This window comes from Hyaena hyaena, unplaced genomic scaffold, assembly GCF_003009895.1.
Source record: "Hyaena hyaena isolate Hyena2069 unplaced genomic scaffold, ASM300989v1 scaffold_100, whole genome shotgun sequence".
In the NCBI taxonomy this organism is placed as follows: Eukaryota; Metazoa; Chordata; class Mammalia; order Carnivora; family Hyaenidae; genus Hyaena; species Hyaena hyaena.
Genome location: NW_024080732.1, coordinates 265213 through 287726, shown reverse-complemented (window position 1 = coordinate 287726; position 22514 = coordinate 265213). Strand labels below are relative to the sequence as shown.

Sequence of the window (22514 nt, the reverse complement as noted above, 5' to 3'; positions counted from 1 at the left end):
CTCCATGCCTGTTTCCTCTGTGTAAAATGGAAAAATGTAGGGTTGTTGGAAGGCTAAACTGAGTTAGTGTGTGAAATGCACGTAGAACCGTAGAACCGTAGAACCTTGCCTGCCAGCAGTACTCACTCCTGGAAGGGTTTGCTATTGTTATTCAGAGTGGTAGTACTCCTACACGGGTGTGAGCCTCTCAGCACTCTCCAGAATGGGCAGGGAAAGCACTTCAGTCATCCCTGTTTTACAGAGGAAGGAAACTGAGGCCCAGAGCAGGTACCCAGGTTTCCCAAGCCCTTACAGTGAGTGAGTGGCAGGGTCAGCTGGCTGGGTCCCAGATCTTTGTTCCCTCTGCCATGTGGACTGTTACTCAAAGAGGAACAGCCTGATCCGGAAAGTGAGATTCCTTTCGGCCACAGCTGCTGCCCGCCGCATTTGTGAATCAGCCCTGTGGAGACGAGCTTAAAGCGCCGTGGTTCCTGCTCGTGGGCGTTGACAGCCCAGCATGGGAAGAGCCTTTGAGGACAGGCCTTAAATAGACACACCGGTTACATGCTTGCGTTTAGGGTTGCTGTGCCCGGTCAGGGGGGCGGGGAGTGCCGACGGCCCTCGGGGCTGATGGGAATTGCAAGGGCTTCCGGGTGGCCCCACCACCAGTGTAGACCCACCCTGCGCTAATTTGGCGACGCCTCAGCAAATCACTCGTTCCAGGGCTGTTTTTGAAATAAACCCTTCACTGTCTTTCCAGGGTATTAGCCAGTCCCACCCCCACGCACTGGGGTGAGCTCCATTCTGATCACGGCAGCGACAGCCCAGGGAAGCACACAAGTAGCCGCGTTCTCGAATGTCTTGCCTGGAGTCCCAGAAAGAGAACGTGTGTGTCCCCAGGCAGCACTGCCTCTGGTTCACACAGGCCTGGAGGGCGAGAGCACAGGGCGGGGCAGCAGTCACTCACAGAGTGACTTTGACATGCGCTTTCAGTGCCCCGGACACGCGCACCTGCCAGCTCCCTTCTAGCCCAGTTGGACAGCCCCAGCAGCTGGTTTGGGAGCTAAAATTATCGAAGCCTGATGTCACCCAGGCGTGAGGGCAGAGCCCGGGGCTGCTCAGCAGGAGGGCACTCAGCGGGGCAGTTCTAGCGAGGGGCCGTCCAGTCTCCCGCGGAGAGAGAATGGAAGGGGCCCCAGGGGCACTTGGGAGTCCGAGAGGGGAATGAGAGGCTGGACCCCCACAGCGGCCGGACCCCCGAGCCCGCTAGTCCCCGGAGGGCCCAGCTGCTGAGGAGGTGAGGATGTGGACTTTCATCACCCAGCTCCTGGTCAGTCTAGTGCTCCTGGGCTTCTTTCTGGTCAGCTGTCAGAACGTGATGCACATTGTCAAGGGCTCCCTGTGCTTTGTGCTGAAGCACATCCACCAGGAGCTAGACAAGGAGCTGGGGGAGAGCGAGGGCGTGAGTGACGACGAGGAGACCATCTCCACCAGGGTGGTCCGGCGTCGGGTTTTCCTGAAGGTAACCACCAGGCCCGAGGCAGGGCTGAGGGCACGGCACTGCGATCTGCGCGGGCAGCAGCTGGGGGGCGGGGCGGGACCCCACGTCAGGGGCCCGGGGGCGGCGTCCGCACAGCCCACCCTGCCGCGGTGGCACGGGAGGCTCAGCTCCGGGCCTCGGTGTCTGTGGAAGGGCTTTCTACACTGGAAAGTGCTGTCGAAATATAAGCTAGGTGCCTCCCTCCCTCCCTCTGGGCCTCCTTTGTAAACCTTGTATAACCAGCCCGGTTTTGCCTGCTCCCTGTTGAGGAAACCAGGCACGCGAGGCTCTTGCAAGCTTGGGGCTCCTTGCTGTCTCCGGGCCCCACGGCCCTCGGGGGCTCACGCCTCGACGAGCCCCCGGTTTGGCTGCCAGTACTTGCTGAGTTGGAGTTTCCTGCCGTAGTGGAATTCGTCCGCCTGCAGCTGCTGGCTGCTGCTCTTTTCTTTCTCCTCCATGTCTCTCCCAGACTGCCCGCCTCCTAATCCTGAGTTTTCTCCTTTTCTCCAACCCTAGGGGAATGAGTTTCAGAATATTCCAGGGGAGCAGGTGACCGAGGAACAGTTCACAGATGAGCAGGGCAACATTGTCACCAAGAAGGTGGGTGCACAGAGTCACCCTGAGCTGAAGAGACGTGGGGCGGGGGGAGGTAGATGGTGCTGGACTCATCTCCCAGCTTCTCGCTGCCGCCCTCGCAGAGGGTAGACAGGGCTCCGAAGAGACGGTTCAGGTGCCGGAAGCTCTGGTCTTCTGAGGTCCGGCATGACATTCCTCAAAGCCACTTTACCCAATTCAGCCTGAATTCAGCTCTTGCTACTTTGTTCTAGAAGACTCCATGGAACAGCCCAAACTTGTCCAGTGATGTCTAGCCCTGAAAACAGCAGGATGGGGGTCCCCGAACTACCACCGGCCTCCAAAAACAAAAAGGCTGTGGAGGCTCTACCTGTGGTAGCAGGTTTTAAGTCAGTAGACCTGATTTTGCCTGTCAGGTTTTGGGCACCGTAGTAGGTCTGGGCAGAAGGGAGAGGAGGAGCAAAGGGAAGACCCTGTATGTGTTTCCACTGCGGTGCTGCTCCTGCTGTTGAAGCAAGACCGGTCAGGTGTGTCCATCTTTTCTTTTGCGAAGTGTGCTTCATGCAGACCGGGACTGTGTCTTACTTTGTTCATCTCCCAGTCCTAGTACACGGTGTGCACCAAGGAAACAGAATATTCAGGTGACTGAATAAGGGAGCATAAGCGCATGGAATACCGTAGATGAAAAGGAAGTACCCTTTGCCCTCAGGAGAGCACAGTGTGGGGAAGACAGCATGACCTTCCAACAGTATGAAGAGGCAAACCCTGATGATTCATGACGTCAGCTGAGACCCATCTGCGAATTCCAGCCCCTCTGAGGCTGCCCAGAACTTGTTTTCCACACAGTGATGGGAGGTGGTCAGAGACCAGGCCCCATTCTTGGCCACTCAAGGAAGGGCGCCTTAGGACAAAGGACAAAGGCTTCTTGTCCCCCAGATCTCGCTCCCGGGGACCTGCTCTTCTCATCCTCTGTTCCAATGGCTTCACGGGCCTTTTCTCCCTTCCCTCTCTTTTCCAGATCATTCGCAAAGTTGTTCGGCAGATTGACTCATCTGGTGCCGATGACACCCAGGAGCACGAGGAGGTGATTGCTGAGGGGCCCCTGGAGGACCCTAGTGAGATGGAAGCTGATATTGATTACTTTATGACACATGCCAAGGTACTGCGGCGGCTGGGGCCTCCAGGAGGCTCTGGCCCTCCCGGGCGCCCGTCACCTCTCCCAGCTGCTCACCTGTGCGCCCGCCCTCTCTGGGCTCCAGTCTGCTGCTCAGACCGTGCTCACCTCCTCTGGTCTCCCACGAGCCTCCTTCCTCCCTGGCAGGCAGGGTTTCCACGGCCTTGGAAGGGCCGTTCCTTCCCATGCCTACTTTTTGCCTGTCTCTCTATGTGATCTGTCCTGCGTTCTGTCTCTGCTGCTGTCTCCAGGTGGAGCTGAGAGGGAGTGGCCTGCAGCCGGACCTGATAGAGAACAGGAAGGGGGCTCAGATAGTGAAGCGGGCCAGCCTGAAAAGGGGGAAGCAATGATGTCTAGCCCCTCCCCTCACATGGCCTCTTTGGAGGTAACCCCGTCTTTCTGCATCCTTTCTGCATGGCCTGGTCCTTGCAGAGTGGCTGGTCCCGGGAATGGCCGCTCACTTCCTCACATCTCCCCCTTCTACCGGGGAGCTCACACCTCCACGTGGCACCCCCGGCATGATTTAGGGGGGACAGTGGTGCCATGGCCTCGAGACACAGATTCCCATTTCCCAGCCTACTAACTGCGTCTCTGAGTCTCCCTTTCCTCCTCGAGAAGACAGCCAACAATACTATCTGCTGATGACCTCTCCGGGAGTGCGAAAATGCAGATTTGAAAAAAGGTCATGCTGAGTGAAAGCACTCAGTAAATCTCAGTGGTGCTATTATCCTCAAAGCCAAGCAAGGGGGATCTGGAGGAGGGGAACAGGTCTCAGGGAGCACAGTAGGGTATGCCGAGGCTGTGCCATTTCACTGCAAGTCCGTCGGAAGCGCTCCAGCAGTGACAGACTTAGGACGACACTGACTCTTGAACCTGGAACCGATCGAAAATCCTGGTGAACGCAAGGCACCGATTCTCTGATGTTTCTTGAGACACGTCTCCCTGTTGCTTTCTAGGAAAGGGTGAAGGGAACAGGCCTGGGGGGTGGATGGCGATCTCCCAGCCGGTTCAGAGGGTTGTCAGGGCTGGGTGCACGGCGCGTGGGCATGGGGGCGGCGCGGCTGAGGAGCAGCGGTGTGCAGTGATTCGCAGTGAGGGAGGGCCATGAAGACACAGCGAAGGCGCTCCTGGTGGCCCGTGCGGCGCAGGGGGCTTCCGTGGCCAGCTCTGACCTCCGTCCTCCCTGAGGCATCCTGTACTGAGCTGCCCCGAGGCCGTTCACTGTGCCCCGCTCGGGGCAGCTCAGTACAGGATGCATCGGGGTGGGAGTCGGCAGGAAGCACGGAAGCGTTCTGGCCCCAGCACTGCACTGACCAGCTTCTTGCTGGTTCAACCCCTGGGGGTGTGGTGGCTCTGGGCCAAGGGAAGAGCAGGCTCAGGCTTTCTGTGTTCAGCAAAAAGCAGGGCCGCTGCCTCCCGAGCCACCAGAAGTGCTGGCTCTGGGCTTCCCAACATACCTCAGCGCTTGCCTGCGGATCCAGTGATAGGATAAAATTAGACATGACTCCTCAGCAGCTTAAGGAGGTCACAGTGTTAACCCTGGCACTGCCGGGGGGTCCCGCCAGGCTACCGGGTTAGTGGCTTAGCCGCGATGAGTCTTGGAGAGAATCCAACAGTGCAAATAATTAGAAGGAACGGAGCGTGGAAGGAATTGTCCTCTTCCGCCTAATGTTCCGTGCGGCGCGGCGGTGGCTTTACGTTTCAGCTTCTGTTTGGGTCGGGTTTGTTCTACTCATGATCCTCAACAGGAGAGAGGCAGCCGAGATAGAAGCCAGGCTAGGGGGAGGGGAGGAGCCTAGAAGTTCTTCTTTTTACTTTTTCTATGGATGATCTGCAAGGTGGCTGAGACCTGCAGAGGACACGGTTCCAGACACGGCGCTTGGCTGTCTGGAGAGCCAGGCAGCCTGGTTCCAGCACCGTGCCGGGGCCTCTGCTAAAAAGGGGCGGGCGAAGTTGTTAGGGTGGGGACAGTGGCGACGGAGCCGGAGTGGAGGCAGGCTCCCGCCTAGGTCCCAAAGGGCCTGGTGGGGGCGGCCTGCAGTGCCCCTCCCCCCCAGCAAGACCAGGGCTGCAGAGCAGAAGGTGAAGGGCGTGAAGGGCCGACGGCCCTCTCACCCTCAGTACTTACTGCCACCCACTCATAAGCATGTACCGTCAGCCCTTGGGGTTCACGGATTCCACACTCGCAGATTTGCCTGCTGGCTAAGATTTATGGCAACCCCCAAACCCACACTCACAGTGCTTTCACGGTCGTTCACAGACACACATACATCATGGCGAGAAATTGGCATCGCCCTGGTCCACGCTCCCCGCTGAGGGCGAACAAGACGGCAGTCTGCGCCCTTGACGGGGCTCTCGTGCTATGAACGGGGTGTCCTTTTTGCAAGCTGTTGAATGCCATGGTTTTTTTTTTTTAATGTTTTAAATATTTTCTTTAGTTCTGAGAGAGAGAGAGCGTGAGCAGGGGAGGGTCAGAGAGAGAGGGAGATACAGAATCTGAAACAGACTCCAAGCTCTGAGCTGTCAGCACAGAACCCGACGCAGGGCTCAAACCCACAGACTATGAGATCATGACCTGAGCCGAAGTCAGACGCTTAACCGACTGAGCCACCCAGGTGCCCCAAGTGCCACATTTTTTGCATTTTTATGCTTTTTGTTGATTTTGCTGTTTAAAATGGCCCCGAGGCCTAGTGCCAAAGTGCTGTCTGGTGTTCCTAAGAGTAAAAGGCTGTGAGGTGCCCTACAGGGACAAAGACGTACATTAGATAAGATTCGCTGCTGTGAGTTAGAGCGCTGTTGGTGGTGAGTTCAACGTTAAGGAATCCACAGTATGTTCTAAATAAGGTGTCTTTATACAGAAACGTAAATCAAGGTTATGTGTTCATTGTCTGACAAAGACGTGGCCAACAGAGGTTCACAGGCACCTTGAGGTTCACAGGCATTTTCCTTGAGGGCAGTGGTTCAGTGTTGGCTACTTTCTGGAACATGACCACCGCGAATGGCAAGAACTGACTGTATTTGTTTCACAGAGAGTGAAAGCTGGAGCTTGGGAGTCTATTCAAGGCCCGGCTCCTTCTGTTTCTCCAGGTCGCCATGCCTTGCACTAGTCATTTGACTGTCCTGAGCCTCCGTCCCCGTGAGGGAGATTGCACACAGTCCCTTCCACCTCAACAGAGAGGCTTAGCAATAGTCATGGCAGCTGGGCAGGCTGTCATGACGGGTGAATGACATCTGTGTTCAGTCAGTGCAGACAAGATGGTAGCATGACCCAGGGCAGGTCAGCTGGCCTCTCCAAGCCTCGGGTTCCTGAGCCATAGAATAGCAGCGATGCCACTCTTCCCTTGTCGGATGGTGACGAAGACAGAGGGGTGTGTTTGTGAAAGGCCATATACATTGTTAAATGCTCACCCAACTGCTTCTCAAAGCGTCACTGACATCCTGTGTCACCATCATCCGAGAGTTGGGTTAAAATGCACGTTCCCAGTCGCTGTCCCTGACCTACTGAGTGAAAATCCTGGAACTCAGGACTCTCCATCAAGCTTCTCAAGTGATATTTATGTGTATTAAGGAGCGAGTTCCAACCAGTTTTGGTTTTCCTTCCAAACCTCAGAGGTGATGCGGCACGGCTGTAGACGTGATATTTAAAAAGTGGGCCGAGCGGAATCATCGATGGTTGTAGTTTGTTGAAAGACAGCAGAACACCCCCATTAGGGGTGAGACCTGAAGAAGCTCCCTCACCCATCTGATCCCCCCAGTCACTCCCACCTTGAGAAGGATTCTGTAGCTAAGGCCCGGTGGGTGGAGGAGGTGCTCTCTGGTGGTGGGTAAGAAGCCACAGAACCCCTGTGGAGTCCAGGCCTGGCTGTGCATGGCAGAAGCAGCTGGTGGGTTTTGCCTTGTGCCCAAGTACGTAGGTCCAAGAATTCGGGTGTCGGTCGTGTGAGAACAGCAGCGCGGAGCGGGCAGCTGGAGGGCTGTGCAGGCGCAGCCCATCACACTCTGTCTGCCCACGTCCTGGGCAGGCATGGGGTCTTGGCATTCCTCTGCGTCTGCGTGGCTCCACCTTCGGGACTCTCAGGAAGCCTCAGCACAAGGCTGCAGCTTTATCTTGTTTTCCTTTTCTTTTTTTTTTAATTTTAGCTTTATTTACTTATTTATTTTGAGAGAGGCATCAGGGGAGGGGCCTGAGAGCGAGGAAGAGAGAGAGAATCCCAAGTAGGCCCTCCGCTGTCAGCACAGAGCCCAATGCAGGGCTGAGATCATGACCTGAGCTGAAATCAAAAGCCGGATGCTTCACCGACTGAGCCACCCCGGTGCCCCCATCTTGTGCTGTTTTTTAAGAGATGCTTTACCGCTCAGACGCCGTGGTTGCAAGAACTTGTGTTCTAGCTCTGACAGTGGAATGTTTTAGTAAGTTTAAAAGTTAAGCAGTTAGTCATCTCAGTGGCCAAAGGGGCAGCAAGGCAAGGGGTCATGTTTCATTTTGCTGTTTTAAGTCATAGCCCACCCTCCTCCCTAGCCATTGCAGGGGTACGAGTCTGGGGCTGAGGGAGCTGGGAGGAGGCCCACAGACACTGGGTAGGGTGAGGGCAGATGGACTGGGATAGGCACTGAGCCGCGCTGTCACTGGGAGTGGGGGGGTGCTGCTCTCTCAGCTCTTTAGAGGGTGAGACCTTCCCTCGGGGCACCACCCCCCCACAAGAGGTGCAGGGCGGTGGAGGCCCAGGACGCAGCCAGGAGACTTGCCTTCCAGTCCTATCGCCTGCCACCGCTGGGTGCTCCCACTAGCCCCTCACTGCTCCTCCCGGAGCCTCAGTTCACCTAAGGACAAGATGAGCATTTGCCATAGAATGATCTCTGAGGCCTCACCTCTCTCCTCTGCTCTGTGTCTGGGCAGAAAAGTGGAAGATGGTAAGCTGTTTTCCCCAGGCTCAAGATTTTAAGGGGTCTCTTATTTGAGGCATGCTCAGCACTGGGGTGGGCACTAGGGGGACGGACCACCAACCACTGGGAAGGGTAAGTCCTGGCTCTTACCCTCAGAGTGTTTGTACCCCAGCCAGGCAGGTGCTGCAGGTGTGACCCAGGAAAGAGCACAAAGACAGTGGCGTTTCCAGAGAGCCCAAAGTTGACATCCACATACACTGTCCCAAGCATTTTGTAGCTCTTTGAAACATCACCACAATCTAATGAGGTATATCCTATTATTGCCCTTATTTTATAGCAGGGGAAACTGAGTCACAGCGAGTGTAAGTAACATGACCAAGGGAACTGGCAGCGATAGAATATGAACTCAGGCAAGGTGGCTGGCTTCAGAGTTGCTGGTCTTAACCGCTACACTCTGTGATCGCTCTGAATACAAAGCAGAGGCAGCGGGGAGCTTCCAGAAATGAGGGGGAGAAATGAGAAGGCACTGGAGTTATCAGGGAGGCTCCCTGGAGGAGAGGTCTTGAAGGTGGTGAGCAAAGCTTTAGCAGAGAGGGAACTCGATGGCATCCATGAGCCTCAGACAAGGCAGGAAGTGGTGCCGGGCACCGTGGATGTCGAGGGCTCAGAGGAGACCGGCTTGGCTGACAGGGAAGTGACGGAAGAGTCTTGCTCTCCAGGGTGACAGTACTTTTGAGCCACAGCAGTAGAAGGCCTGACGTTTCGCTTTGTGGCAGCCTCTGGTGCCGAACCTAGCACCACCCTCCCATCCCTGGAGAACCGCTCGGGGCTGAGTTCGCCTTGACCCTCTCCAGCTTCCTCCCTAACCACGTCACCTGTAGGGCCCAGGACAGCTCCCTGTCTGGGGACAGCTCTGCCGCAGAATGAGTTTCTGCCTCTCTGAGTCACTTCCTACCCTCTCCGGGAGATTGTCAGCCTCTTTATTTCTGTGTGCTCCTTTTCGCCACCCATCCCCAGGTCCCGCAGACAGAATCCTGAGTGGCTAGTCTTGGAAACACGGAGTTCTCACCCCAGGTTGGAGGAGGAGGCGCCATGGGGTGGCAGGGGTGGTGTCTCCTCGTGAATCTTGGGCTACAGAATTGGGACTTAACTCTGCAGGCAAAGCTGCTGTCTGCCAGCCTGAGATACATAATATTCTAGGGAGAACATACTTGTTTTTTTCCAAGATCTCTGCCCCTGCAGAGGAGAGAAGCCAGAGGCACATGACAGTGAGAGCTTGTAGACTGTCGTCCCTTGGGGCCTTGAGCTCCTTACCTCATGTCTGCTCCGTCTCTGGGTCCCCAGGGCTGGCACTCAGAGACATCAATGCATGTTGGCTGAACCAAACTGAAAAAGTGGAGGGCATGCTCGCTCCCTTCTTTAGCACAAGCCCTGGCTTATGAACTTGGCCCCTTTCCTAGGTACAAGGATCTACTCATGGGTTCCCCCCAGGCGACTGTGGGCATGGGAGCCTCCTGCCTCCTTTCCGAGGCACGGAGCACACCCACAGGAGGCTTTTCTGCAGAGCTCACCCGTGCGGTAGGGGACCAGGGCAGGCTTGGGCTGCCGCGCCGGAGGGGCCATCTCTGGGCTGGGGAGGGGGACTAGGAAGGCTGGTATTTCACGAAGGTCAGGGGCTCTGAGCTCAGCGCCTTTCACTGCATTGCCTTGCTTGGGGATGCTGGCCGCTTCTCCCGAATCTGACCCTGCCTACACAGCCAGCGCAAAACTCAGTATTTGGGGGTTTTGCTGGGAGTTGCACCTTAACAGTCTAAGTAACTCTTTCTCTCTTTGTGTCCCTCAGGATCACACCTCGACACCCAACCCTTGAACTCCACACACACTCTGCCATGCACACAGAAGGAGAGCTGGAGCGGAGGGCTACAGAAGTGGTGCGCCTGTTCCTCTAGGCTAACGGCATGATCTCTGTAAGGGACTTCCTTTAGTCTCCTATTCGCATGAACGACTGACTGTAGACGCATGGCCTACAGTCCTCAATCCTGCCTCTAGCAACGACGGATCTCAGTTGGGAATCAGGACAAATGCCTCAAGAAGGGGGGGCGGGGAGAGAGAGAGGGATAGAAAACGAGCTCGAGAGAGCGTGTGAACGCAAACGTGAACAAGGGCTCTTTTGTGGCTGGGGATGATATATTTTTTTAAATCATTTTAATTTTGACTTGTTACAGGGTACTTTTTTTTCAACCTCATCTGTAGGAAATCCACGTGGGCTTCCTGGAAAGAAAAAAAAAAAAAGAAAAAGAAAAGAAAACTAGGCACAAAATCAGTTTGGCACCTTAATCCCATGTCCCCACTTGCCAGCCTTCCCCACCACCGCACACCTCCATTCCATTTGTGACGTCCCCTCCGCCTCCCTCAGGGGGCCGCTCCTCCCAGAAAGCTCTATATGACATTCAGGACACACAGGCACATACACACACACACACACACACACACACACACACACACACAGAAAAGCACCTCTCCCGTCTCCTCAGTATACACACAGATTTTACTGTGACGTCCAAAGCTGTATAGAATCTCCTGTGGATAAACTGGAATTTTTTTATGTTGTCTCTCTCTCTCTCTCTCTCTGTCTGTCTCTCTCTCTCTCTGCCAGTCTCAGTATTAATCATCTTCCAATGGAAAATCATTACCTTTAGAGTGCATTCGGGGTTCCTTGTGTTAGGGACTTAAGAATCAGAGGCGAGGACCCCCAGGCTTAGCTGTAGGGCTCAAAGGGAGCCAGTGCCCCATCTGCAAGGGTCTTCTCTCTCAGCTGGGGGCGGGCCGGTGGCTGTCCCAGGATTGCACCAGCATGTTCAATAGAGAGGAGGTTTTTCTATATCTTCAAGCACTTATATCATAGTCTGTGTTCAAAGTGTAAACTGTACAGTAATCAGCCTTGTGTATATGAAAAACAATAAATACTATGCAAACCAATAGAAACACTTTAGCAGTTTGTACAAAGCACTAACAGCTCAGCTCCTGAGGACTTCTCCGGGCTGCAGGAGAAGGAGCTACAGCCTGTCTTTCAGTGAAAGAGGAAGGAAGGGAGTAGGCCTAGTTGAATGTTATCTGCCAGTTCTTAGAAGTCAGCCACCCCCCCGCCAGGGTCTCCCAGAGCCAACTTGGTGCTCTAAGTCCAGGCAGCCCACAGGATGGGGGGCCTAGGCTGGACAGCCTCAGTGCCCCCACTCTGACCAAGCCCCTCCGCCCCACTCGGAGAGGCGGGCGGGGGGCCCACTCCCGACCACAGGCCCAGGGGGAGGAGAGCCGGAGGAGGAGAGAGCCGCTGGCCGCCTGGAGGCCCCGGGCTAGGACGGAGCCCCTCCGAGGCCAGGCCCTCGGTCAGAGCAGGAAGGAAGCAGACAGCTGGCTGTTCCTCGCCTCGGTGCCACCAGGGAAGAGCCTTAAAGTTACACTAGAGCCTCCGGCGGAGCGAGGCCCGAATCAGCACAATCCGCCCCGCCCTGCGCGGCGGGCGCCCTCTAGGGGCAGGAGAGAGACTGGCAGGCTCTTCTCGCTCACAAGGGCCTTTGTTTGTGGACGTCCTGTCTGTCACCTTCCGCCCTGCCGCTCCTCTGAGGTGTCCTCAGACACATCAAACCTTCCAAGTAGCACAGAAGCTCCCTCCCGACCGAGCCCCCACGGCCCTGGTGCCTGTCACCAGCGCACAGGTCTCCCGGCGGAGGCCGCAGGCCCCAGGCGCCCGGGCCGGCCGAGGCGCTCCGCTTGGACCCGGCGGCTTGCGCTTTGCTTTCGGAGGGGCGGCCCGGGCGCTGGGGGCCAGGCGTGCGCCGAGGGCGGTGTCCCGGGAGGCGCGGCCCCCGGCCCCCCACGCCCCCAAGCCCGCGGTGCAGGGGTGCGGCGCTGCTCCGCGTCCGCCGGGCGCCCTCCCGGCCCCGGGAAGCCAGGCGCGGGGCTCGCCTCCCCTCCTCGATCCCGCGCGGTCCCCCCGCAGGCCGCCGCCGCCGCCGCCGCCGCCGCCCCCCGTAGCCCCTAGTAGAGCCCGGCGTGGGCCCCGCGGCTCCAGGCTATGCTTTGGCACCTTCCGCTGCGTCTGGCATGGCTGCTTGGCCCGCCGGCCCCAGGCCCTCGGCGGCATGGCTGCGCGCTCCAGTTGCTAGTAGGAGCTGTTAGGGGAGGAGTTTGGGGTCTCCACATGATGCCTAGAGAATGCTGCAGTCTGCACATTAGACGCTTTTTAGAAGTTTTGGAATTACCTTGATTTTTTTAATTGTTATGAAAATGACTCTTTTCTTGACTCTCTCCCAAATGCTCTGTTATCGGGAGAGAACCCCCACCCCCCCCACACACTCTTGATGTATAGACCATTCTCCCTACACCAGCTGAACAAATGTCAAAATTAATAAAGAAATTGACTCATGGCACAGGGCTCCATCTCTCCTTCCTGGCTCGTCCTGGGGGGCATTTGAGGCGCTGGGACAGGAGTGAAGCCTGGGTTGGGGCCCCGAAGGAGTCTGCGGGTGGGATCGGTCAGCAGGGAGGCCTGCATTTCAGGGAGGTGCCCACTCCCTGGAAACCGGGGCAGCCCCTCCATCAGACTGCCCACTCCGGGAAAAGCCCAGAGGCTTCAAACCCCTGGAGCTGAAAGAAGAGATTTCTGTCTCCTGAGCATTACCATGAGATGGGGGACAAGTCTGAGGTAGATGGAGGAGGTACCACAAGCCCCCAGGGTGCATGGCTGACCCCACAGCTGGCATACACTAAGGGGGACTACCCCAGGACACCCCACCCTGCCCCATGAAGGGGTCTGGCCCCTGCACTCAACGCCATCAAAGTTCAAGAACTTTTAGGAAAATCATCTTGTTCACTTCAAGCAAGGCTGTCCACCAAGCTGGCCTCAGTTTTCTCATCTGTCAAATGGGGGGATGGATTAAACAATTGCTAAAGGCTCTTTAGACTGGGATTTCCAAACATGAATGTCTTGGGCAAGCTTGGCATTAAATAGGAATCAAATTGTGTGCTGCAGCTTTTCTTCCTCATAAGTTCCCGTCATTAGGGGGTGACCAAGTCACAGTTGCAGGGTCCTCCGAGCACTGCCAGCCCTCACTCTGAATCTGTAACTTGTCCCTCAGTATCAGAAAAGCCATCGGGGGCCAAGAGACCAGCCACGCCTGTGCCGCCGCATCACCCAGAGGGTTTTCAAATCACACTTTCAGGATCACAATCGTCTGGGCGAGGTCAGGGGCAACACTGGGAATCGGGATTAAAGTCTCCTGAATGGCTGTGCCGGGCAGCTTGGTAGCACAGCCAACTCAGATGAATAAGAACCTTGCTTCGTGTTTTTAATCCAGAGAAATAACCTCCACAGGCTGTGTGAGGTCTTTCTTGCATTAACCTGCATCATTTACGCTACAGAGAACGAGGCCCAGAGGGGCCAGGTCTACCGAGGCAGATAACAGCAGCACAGGGAGAGTGTGGCTCTATCTGAGAGGCGAGCCTCCCCGCCACCCCCCGCCATCCCACGCCGAGTTCTGGGTCTAGGAGAAAGCATGGGGCACCTCTTTTCTCCCCCCTGCCAAAGTGGGACCACAGGGTGGTGAGATAGCCAAGGAGCCCGCAGCCCGATGGGGAAAGGCTTTGGAACTGCCAGGCAGAGGAGGGACAGGAGTCTATCTCATCTGTCTGGCAATCACTATTTTCCTGTCATTTTGCACATTCAGACCAGTGCCTTGCTAGTTTCCATTAAAACAAAACAAAACAAGAACCACAAGAAAGGATGCTGCCCCCTACAGAAACACCCGGGTATTTGCCCTGGCTTCCCTGTTCGCACAATGGAAGCCTCCAGTAGAGCCTTGTGTGTTATAAAAATTCATTAGAATAAAAGGTGCTCTGCAACTCAGCCTGGTCCCATCCATCAAATAGTGACTGAGCTCCAACCGAGTGCCTGCCACGGAGACCCGCCACTGAATCAACAGCCATCTCAGCCACCAAAGCTTTCCAGCCCACTTGCCAAGCCAGGCAGAACACGGCAATGGCTCCAGCAGAGGCACAAGTGATTCCTCGGAGGAGGAAGATGGCAGGACAGAGGGAATCAGGGAAGGCTGCTCGGAGGTAGTGGTGCGAAGGGCACACACACGCAGAGCTGCTCCACTCCCACACCCTGCCCCAGTCTGCCTGGCAGGCCCCCACTCCCAGGCTCTCAGGGCGGCCACCGTTTCGCACCCCCACCCCCCACCGCCCCAGCCAAAGCCCAGCCTCCCCACGTACCGTCCCAGCTCAGAGGAAGGAAGAGAAGCATCCACACTGAGACTCCACGCTCCTGCAGTGGCTTCAGCATCTGCAAGTAAAGGGGCCCATGCACCCCAGGGCAGCGATCCCTGCCCCTGGCCTCCTCGCCCTCAGGGGAGCAACTGCCGGAACTGTGATTTCCAGTTGCCTCAGGAGCCTCCAGGCCCCCCACCCCCACTTTTTCCTAGATGCTGGACTTGGGGGACCAGGAGCAGATAGACCCTCTGAGAATGAACAGGGCTTCCAGAGCTCATTCTCTCTTTCTCTCTCTCTCTCTCTCTCTCTCTCTCTCACACACACACACACACACACACACACACACGCACGCACACACCCTGGCTGATTTTACAGTCAATCTTTCAAAGTGCAATTTGTCTTGGAAAAGCCAATGTGAGGCCCGTGTGGGTTTCGACCAATGGCACCGCGCCTCTCACAGCTCAGCCAGTCTGCGGTCTGTATTCTAATGGGCCATATCTTTATCAGGGAAATGTTGCTTCTCTGAACTTAAAACTTCTCATGGAGGGTCCCCAGACTCAGAGGCAGAGAAGGGGTCTGAGCTGAGGTGTGGGGAGCCGCCTTTCTCCAGGACAGACAGACAGACAGAGAGGGAAGGGGTGCTGGTAAGGCCTCTCACCTGCCCCAGGAGCACCTGACTTCCGATCAGCTGACGTAGGTGCCAGGTCCTGGGGCCAGGGCTGGGCCGGATGTCTTAGGTAGGAGGGCAATCTGGGGCTCGGCCGCTTTTGACCCTCCAAACCTGCCATGGGCTTCTGGGTCAGAGCTCGGGGTCTCTGGCTTTAGGGGCCTGGATTTGGGCATCTCACCTTCCCTCTCCCCGACCCGAGGATCATGGAATCCAACCTGCAGGGAACATTCCTGCTGAACAACACGCCACTGGCCCAGTTCTCGGAGATGAAGGCCCCCGTGTGCCAGTACTCGGTGCAGAACTCCTTCTACAAGCTCAGCCCTCCGGGGCTGGGCCCCCAGCTGGCCGCCGGGACCCCCCACGGAATCACAGACATCCTGAGCAGACCCGTGGCCACACCGAACAGTGGCCTCCTCTCCAGCTACCCTCACGTGGCAGGCTTTGGTGGACTCGGCTCCCAGGGGGTCTACTACGGACCCCAGGTGGGGAATTTTCCCAAGGCTGGCAATGAGTACCCCACCCGGACCCGGAACTGCTGGGCGGACACAGGCCAGGACTGGCGAGCCGGGCGGCAGTGCGGCAACAGTGAGTACAGGGCAGGGCTCCATCCCCAGCCCGGGCGGGCGGGCAGCGGGCACCGCAGGATCAGGGGAGGGGGAGGCATGGGGAGGGAACCCCCACGGGGTGGTCCATACCTGCCGTCCACCTCTCCTCAGCCACCGTCAGACCCCCGGATCCACGTCCCACCTCGGTGCAGGAACGACTTCTCCCCTCCCTGGCCCGCCCCTGCTCTGCCTGGGCGGGCGTCACCCCCCTCACCCCCCACCCTTACCAGCTGCCGCCTCAGCTGCCCTCCAGGGGAACCTGGGGTCTCCGGATCTTCCTGCCCCGTGTAGGGTCCGGCTGGCAGCTCACCTTCCTTCTCCCACTCGGAGCCCATGTCACTTCTTCATCCAAAGCAGGCAGATGCGGTCCCCGGTGAGACGCTGCTGCAGCATCACCTTCCCAGAGAGCCCACTCATGCCCCGACACCATTCAGGGACACAGGATGCCCTCTGACCCCATCTTGGTCCCGCCGGCGTTCAAGGGGGCCAGCTTTCCGCCGTCCTCCGCAGGGCTTATGTCAGCAGTAGCAGCCACAACTGCCCAGCCTCCAGGAGCAGCTGTGGAGTCAAGTCAGACTTGGCCCTATTTGTCACGGGGGTCTCCTTACCTTGCCATCCCCAGACCTGTTTTCAGAGACCTGCTGCGGGGCCTCCGTGATGCCAGTCGGGGTCAAGAGGGGAGTGGCACAGGTCGTGCACGGGCAGGTGAGGCTCACCTGCGAGGCAGGGAGGGGGACGGGAGCCACCCTTGGGGCACGGAGGCCCGGCCAGGATCAGGCAGGGGGTAGAGGCGGAGGGAACCGGCACTTCTCTCAGACGCGGGGGCTGCCCCACTGCAGGAGCTGGGGGCCCACCAAGGAAACCCCGAAGCGCGTGTCCGCCTCCCCGTCCGCTATGCCAGGCGGTCACACTGCCTGACCGCCCACTGCTCACTCACCCTGAAACATGGCGAGTTGCATGCGGGTGAAGACCTCGTTTCTTGGAACTGGCTTTGGGGGTACTTTAGGCCTCCGTCTCCCACACCTCCATCTTCCCCTCTCCCCCACCACACACTCTCCACACCCCTACTCTTCCGTCCCAAGTGCATAGCCACGCACAGGAAAATACCTGAGTCAGTGGCTGGATTAACACAAAAGGAGAGAGAACTGCAGGTGATGGTCTCTGGGGAGGTCTCTTCCCCTTTCGATGCCTCAGTTTCCCCACCTGTTACGTGAGGAGACGTGCCATGACTGCCGGGCTGCACTGAGCAAGGCTCCTCAGGTGGGCCTTCGGCTTCCCCTGAGCCCCGCAGCCCTCCAGCCCGGCACCTGCCTGAGCAGCTGTCCTCGCTGGGTGGGGGTCAGGGGCTAGAGCCTCCGGGCAGACTCAGGTGTAGTTGAAGCCGCGTGACTTCTAGGCGTGATGACAAAGGAGAGCACTAACTTGGGGCTTAAGGCTCTGGTTTCCTAAGAACCTAGAAAACGGGATCTCGGGAGCAAGGAATCAGGAACTGGGGGAATTCCCAGACCCCCTGGGACCCTGACTGTCCGTGGAAGGTGCCTGGTCTGTTTCCCCGTGTCGCTGAGACTGAGGAGAAAGTCCTACTGCCCCTGGAGGGAAGGCAGCATGACTGAGTAGTGAAAACACTACACAGAGAGGAATGAGACCAGGGCAGGTGTTAAGCTTCCTCTGTCCCCTAAGTAGCTATAACCTGGGGCAGATGCTCTCTTCAGGTCCCTATCCATCCAGACACGGCAGAGGTCACAGTCACTATTGTCAGAATGCCAGGAATGCTTCTTGGTTAGTGGGGTCACGATGCCCCCACAATCTCAGTGGCTTCTCTGTGGGAAGGATCCCGGCCAGTGGGAGATGCAGGACAGGGCTGGGACCCCTCGCCCATCCCACTAACCACATACTTTCTCCCTCCCACCAGCCCCAGACCCCCTGAGTGACAGCATCCACAAGAAAAAGCACACCCGGCCCACCTTCACGGGACACCAGATCTTTGCCCTGGAGAAGACCTTTGAACAGACCAAGTACTTGGCTGGCCCTGAGAGGGCACGGCTGGCATACTCGCTGGGGATGACCGAGTCGCAGGTCAAGGTGAGTCTGTGCAGGAGAAGGTGTCTGCCTCGTGGGGAACAGCCTGCCAGGACAGGATGCCACTGAGTGGAAGAGAGGCAGCCTCGCTCTTCCAGCAACTCCTGGCTCTCCTGCTGTTTGGGCACTGCCTGCCCACCTAACCCTGGAGATGGTGATAATGACCATCACCAAAACAATGGCTATCGATACTGCTCTCTGTTATAAGAGCCTTGAGTGTGGAACCCCATTTAGTCCATACAGCTCCCTCGATGTAGGTTTCCTTACCCACTTTACACATGAAGCTGTCTCAGCTGAGTCTCTTGCTCAAGGTCACCTGGCTGGTAAGTGCAGAGTTGGGGCTCAAGCCCAGATCTGTGGGGCACCAACCTAATGCTTCCTCCTCCCTTGCACTGCGGTGACCAGAAGAACTATCAAGAGCCGATGGCAGCCTCCAGCTGACCAGATCAGGAGGCAGCCTCTGGGCCGTGTTAGGGCTGGATTTGGACTTGCTGCATTGGCTAGCAGAAGGAGCTGGCCTTGGCCTGCCAATAAAGAGAACACCTCCTCCCACGGCCACCCAAATGAAGCTCGGAGGGGATATCGGGTGTAGGAAGCCTCCAAGCCCGATGCAACGGCCATGCTCACACTACACGCTGCAGTCTGAAGTCAGTAAACAGGCTTCTTGCCACCAGGCTCCCCGAGCCGACTTTGATGTTAGATCTCTCCTGAGAGACTTTGGGTGGGGGCCCCCCAAAAAAGAAAGCTTCGAGGTATGTCGCAACTGCCCACCACTGTGACATGGTGACAGGTTCAAGGGTAGAGGAGGGAAGTACAGGGTGGTTGAGACCCAGGGCTGGGCTCCGCTAGCATCTCCAGCCACCTCCTGGTCTGTTGGATGGAAGTGGAAGGAAGCAATGTGGTCCCCGTACGTATTTTTCTGCTTCTTTAGGTACTTTTTGCACTCCTCACTATTGTAAGCAATGAAAGTACGTTATTTTTATAATTAGGGGGAAATGATTCAGTAAGCTCGGTGAGGGTCTATAAAACTGAATAAGCGGTGACTCTTGAGCACCTACTGAATGCCCTCACCTGGTTATTTCAGCTTCTTCCATCCAAGTGTCCCGCGTGCCAAAGAAGGAAGATACACCGCAGGGAGGGCTAGAGCTAAGCAGAAAGGGGTGCTGCACTTACGCACATTTTTTATGTTACCCCCTCCCCTAAAACCAGTGTGAACATTACAACCTGTTCTATTACTGAGCCATTTATTTTACTACAAAAATAAGGATCGAGTGTCCTTGCCGCCGAGTGGAGTCCCCTTGCTGGGGGGGGGGGGGGGGGGGGGGGGGGGGGGGGCCTGTGTGTACGTGCGCGCCCGGACGCTCAGCCTCTTTCCCCTCCCAGGTGTGGTTCCAGAACCGAAGGACCAAGTGGCGGAAGAAGAGCGCGCTGGAGCCGTCGTCTTCCACGCCTCGCGCCCCGGGCGGCGCGGGCGCGGGCGGGGAGCGCGCGGCCTCGGAGAACGAAGACGACGAGTATAACAAGCCGCTGGACCCGGACTCGGACGACGAGAAGATCCGGCTGCTGCTGCGCAAGCACCGCGCCGCCTTCTCGGTGCTCAGCCTGGGCGCGCACAGCGTCTGACGCCCCCTCGCCCGCCCCCCCGCGCGTCTCTGCGGCTGCCGGGCCGCAGCCCCTCCCCTGCCCCGAGGGTGGGGTGGGGGGTCCGGGGGCCGAGGGGTCCCCGGCGCCGAGGTGGAGGGAGGGGGGAGGGAGAGAGGGAGGAGGGGCTGGAGGGTGGAGGTGGTGGTGGAGGGGCCGGTCTAGCGGAGGGAGGAGGGAGAGGAGAGGGAGGTACAAACCCGGCCTGAGCCCTGGCACCCCTGGGGGCCCAGACCTTGCCCTGACAGCCCCGCAAACCCGTGAGCGCCCAGGTGGATGGAAGCGACCTGGCTGCGCGGCCAGGAAACGGACTGTGGGGTCCCAGACGTGCCGCTGTGAGCCGGCTGTGGGGGCCCACCCCCAGGGAGGCAGTTGGCCTGGGCAGAGGTCTCCCTTCTTCCCCGGGAGTTAGACCAGCGTGCGGGTCCAGGTGGGCTACTGACCGACTGCAGAAGAAAAGATGGCACGTCCGGGTTCCCTCCTCGGACCTTGGCACAGGAGGGATCTCCCAGGAGAAGCCAGAACTAAATACAGGACCCCCTCCCGGAGGGGAAGCGGGTCCCCGCGAAGAAGAAACGCCCCTGGCACCCCAACTCAAGGATCACGCCCCTGGAGGGAGAAGTCCTCCTGGACTCCTTTCTCCACTTTGCCTTCAGCGGGGATTCTCCCAGAAGAAGCCACAAGAAACCCCCCCACGCACCCACCCACCCAGGCTGGGAAAGAGGGAGTGAGAGGCAGAGAAAAATTGAGAGAATCCTAGGGGCTGGTGCTGCACCCCAGAGCCGCCCACCTGGGCTGCCCTCGGTGCAAGATCACCCGGGGAGAGGGGAGGGATGGCAACGCTGGAGGGGACCTCAGAACCCCCGGCTCCTCCAGCTGGGGTACCCCACGGAGGAAGGGAGAGACCGTTGCAGGGAGAGGCTGTAGGACCCCAACCCCCCCACCCCCCGGCCCCAGGCTCTTCCTTTCCTGAGACCGGCCCGCGGCCGGCGCAGCGGAGGGCACTGGCCCGCGGGGTGCTGTTTTTCAGCCCAGGTGAAGCTGAGCAGCGGCAGGTGGGAGGGGCTGTTCGGGAAGGAGGGCGGGGCCTGCCCGGAGGAAGGCAGCCCGAGAGGGACGGAGCGTTTGCCCATCTTTACTGGCTTTAAAAAAATAAACGGTAAAAATAAAAGTCCCAGAAACCTCCCCATGGCTCGTGTGCTTCTACTGTGAAACTGGCCGTGGAGTCCCAGCCAAGCCAGCTATGAGGGGCTGAGGGCGGGGCTGTCTGCTCCCTTGCACAACACCGGTTGCACAACACCGGGTCAATTTGGAATCTCATTGGTCAATGGCAGGCACTGGCCTAGGTGCGGAGAAACCCAAGACCTTAACTGGGCTCCTGGCCTCCCCGGAAATCATAGCTTCGCGGGGGAGGGGGCGGGGGGGAGGATGAGGTTCCGTTTGGGAAACTAGGAACCATGAGAAAAAGATCATGGGGGAGAGAACAGAAGCACTGATATTAACTGAACACCTACCTACTAATTTCTCCCACGTAGAAGGCCCAGATTACATCACTTGCCCTCACAAGAAAATGAGGCGGTAGGCATTAGCCTCATTGTGTGGATGAGGAAACTGAGGCTCAGAAGTGATCTAAGCCAAGTCCCAGAAGTGGGACGAGGCAATCTGAGAGCGGATTCCAAGGCCGCCCGAGGCGCAGTCCTTCAAAGCCTTTTTACAAAGCCTGAAACACAAGAGGCTAAAACGAAGTGAGTTTTCAGGACCCTTCCAACTTTAATGATGCAAACACCGACACTGCCGGGTAGCTAGTCACCTGCCCCTCTGCTGTCCCAAGTCCCTTGGGTCCCCAGGGTGGGAGGCTCTGGCCAGTGGAATGAATCAGCTTGGAGTGAGAACAAGGACAGGAGAAGACCTCAGCTCGGACCTCTTGGAAGCGGAGGCACTAATATTTCATAATAACCCTAATGGACCCAGAGGCCAGGCATGACACAAGAACACGATGCTTTTAAGCTCTAACCCTCAGTCCAGTATGATGCCCACGCTCAGGGTCTCTCATAAGGTGGGAAGGAAGAGAGGCAGCTTCTAAGAACTGAGCACCATCTCTTGTCGGCTCCTGGCCACCGGCTGCATTGAAGAGCCCTCCACTGACATATGTGTCCCGAGTGGGGCCCTGAAGCCAGGCTGCGGCTGGCTCGACAGTGGCCTGGGAGGCCGCGAGGATTCACTCAGCACAGCCCCAAAATGAAAAACTGCCGTGGGCTCCGGGAGCCAGGCACTGCCCCGGGAGCGTGGGGCCTGCAGGCCGGGAAGGAGCTGCCAACCGAATCCAGGTGCGAAGTCATGAAGCCCGTGGGGAGGAAGAAGCCAGTGACCCAAAACATCGTGCTGGTTTGCTTTTTTCGTCGGCAGATTAAAATCCTAACTGCTCTCTGATCGCTGTAATTCTTGTATGTCTGATTCAAGTTGTCTGGGGCCAGCATTAAGTCAAGCCTGGGGAATGTTTGGGTTTTTTAAAATTTGTTTGCTTTTCCCCCTGGGAAAAACATTTGCTGAGACATTTGCCGAGCTAGTCAAAATCTTCCCCAATCTCAAAATTCTGGGACACGCCTGCCATTGGAAACTCTGGCTCAAAGACGCCATCTTCCCAGTTGTCTCTTCTGCCTCATTCCTGCTGGTGTGGGCAGCCTGAGTGCGGGCACCAAGCCAGGCAGAGGTACTGCCTCCCAGTGCTTTCTGAAATGGGAGAATAGCCCAAGCTGGACGGCCTGGATCCTGAGGGGAATTTGGAATAAGTCCTGTCTCTGCAGATGTGCTTGTGTGTGTGTGTGTGTGTGTGTGTGTGTGTGTGTGTGTGTGTTGCTGGGGAGAATTCAAGGCCGGGGTACTTCATCTGTCATAAAGAAACCTTAAGCCCTAGACATTTTATGCCCGGTTACAAAAGGGATTTCTTGAACATCCTGAGTTAAACAAAAACCCAAAGTTATTTTGGAAATTTGGTGCTTCTTGCATCAACATCACAACCTTCTCAGGGATGAGACAGGGGGAAGAAATTAAATCCTATGCTCCCAGTAGCCTCAGAGCCCTGCTCTAACGGGCAGCCCA

The 22514-nt window shown here is 57.4% G+C and overlaps 2 protein-coding genes across 4 annotated transcripts in view; both read left to right on the top strand.

Moving 5' to 3' along the window:
• The window catches only part of ANK1 (ankyrin 1), a 216451-nt gene extending 203871 nt beyond the window's left edge, over positions 1 to 12580 (top strand). The window contains exons 1-5 of one of the 3 annotated variants that reach the window (XM_039235586.1): positions 1065 to 1501; positions 2036 to 2119; positions 3111 to 3176; positions 3518 to 3651; positions 9994 to 12580. In XM_039235586.1, coding sequence (XP_039091517.1) covers positions 1283 to 1501; positions 2036 to 2119; positions 3111 to 3176; positions 3518 to 3616 — 468 coding nt within the window. In that variant the 5' untranslated portion in view covers positions 1065 to 1282 and the 3' untranslated portion in view covers positions 3617 to 3651; positions 9994 to 12580. Of the gene's footprint in view, positions 1 to 1064; positions 1502 to 2035; positions 2120 to 3110; positions 3252 to 3517; positions 3652 to 9993 lie in introns of those variants that run through there. The other 2 variants (XM_039235585.1, XM_039235584.1) reach the window with 2 other exon arrangements.
• A 2713-nt stretch (positions 12581 to 15293) lies between these two features.
• Positions 15294 to 19397, top strand: NKX6-3 (NK6 homeobox 3). Its single transcript, XM_039235577.1, has 3 exons — positions 15294 to 15675; positions 17608 to 17777; positions 19158 to 19397. Exons 1-3 carry the CDS (start codon positions 15294 to 15296, stop codon positions 19395 to 19397), a joined length of 792 nt encoding a protein of 263 aa, XP_039091508.1.
• The last annotated feature ends 3117 nt before the right edge of the window (positions 19398 to 22514 follow it).

What these genes read in the sequence shown, in the direction of transcription:
- NKX6-3 (XM_039235577.1), top strand. Translation starts at nt 15,294, where the DNA reads ATGGAATCCAACCTGCAGGGAACATTCCTGCTGAACAACACGCCACTG. An exon ending in CGGGCGGCAGTGCGGCAACA is followed by an intron (nt 15,676 to 17,607) that starts GTGAGTACAGGG and finishes CCCTCCCACCAG; the next exon opens with CCCCAGACCCCCTGAGTGAC. An exon ending in TGACCGAGTCGCAGGTCAAG is followed by an intron (nt 17,778 to 19,157) that starts GTGAGTCTGTGC and finishes TTCCCCTCCCAG; the next exon opens with GTGTGGTTCCAGAACCGAAG.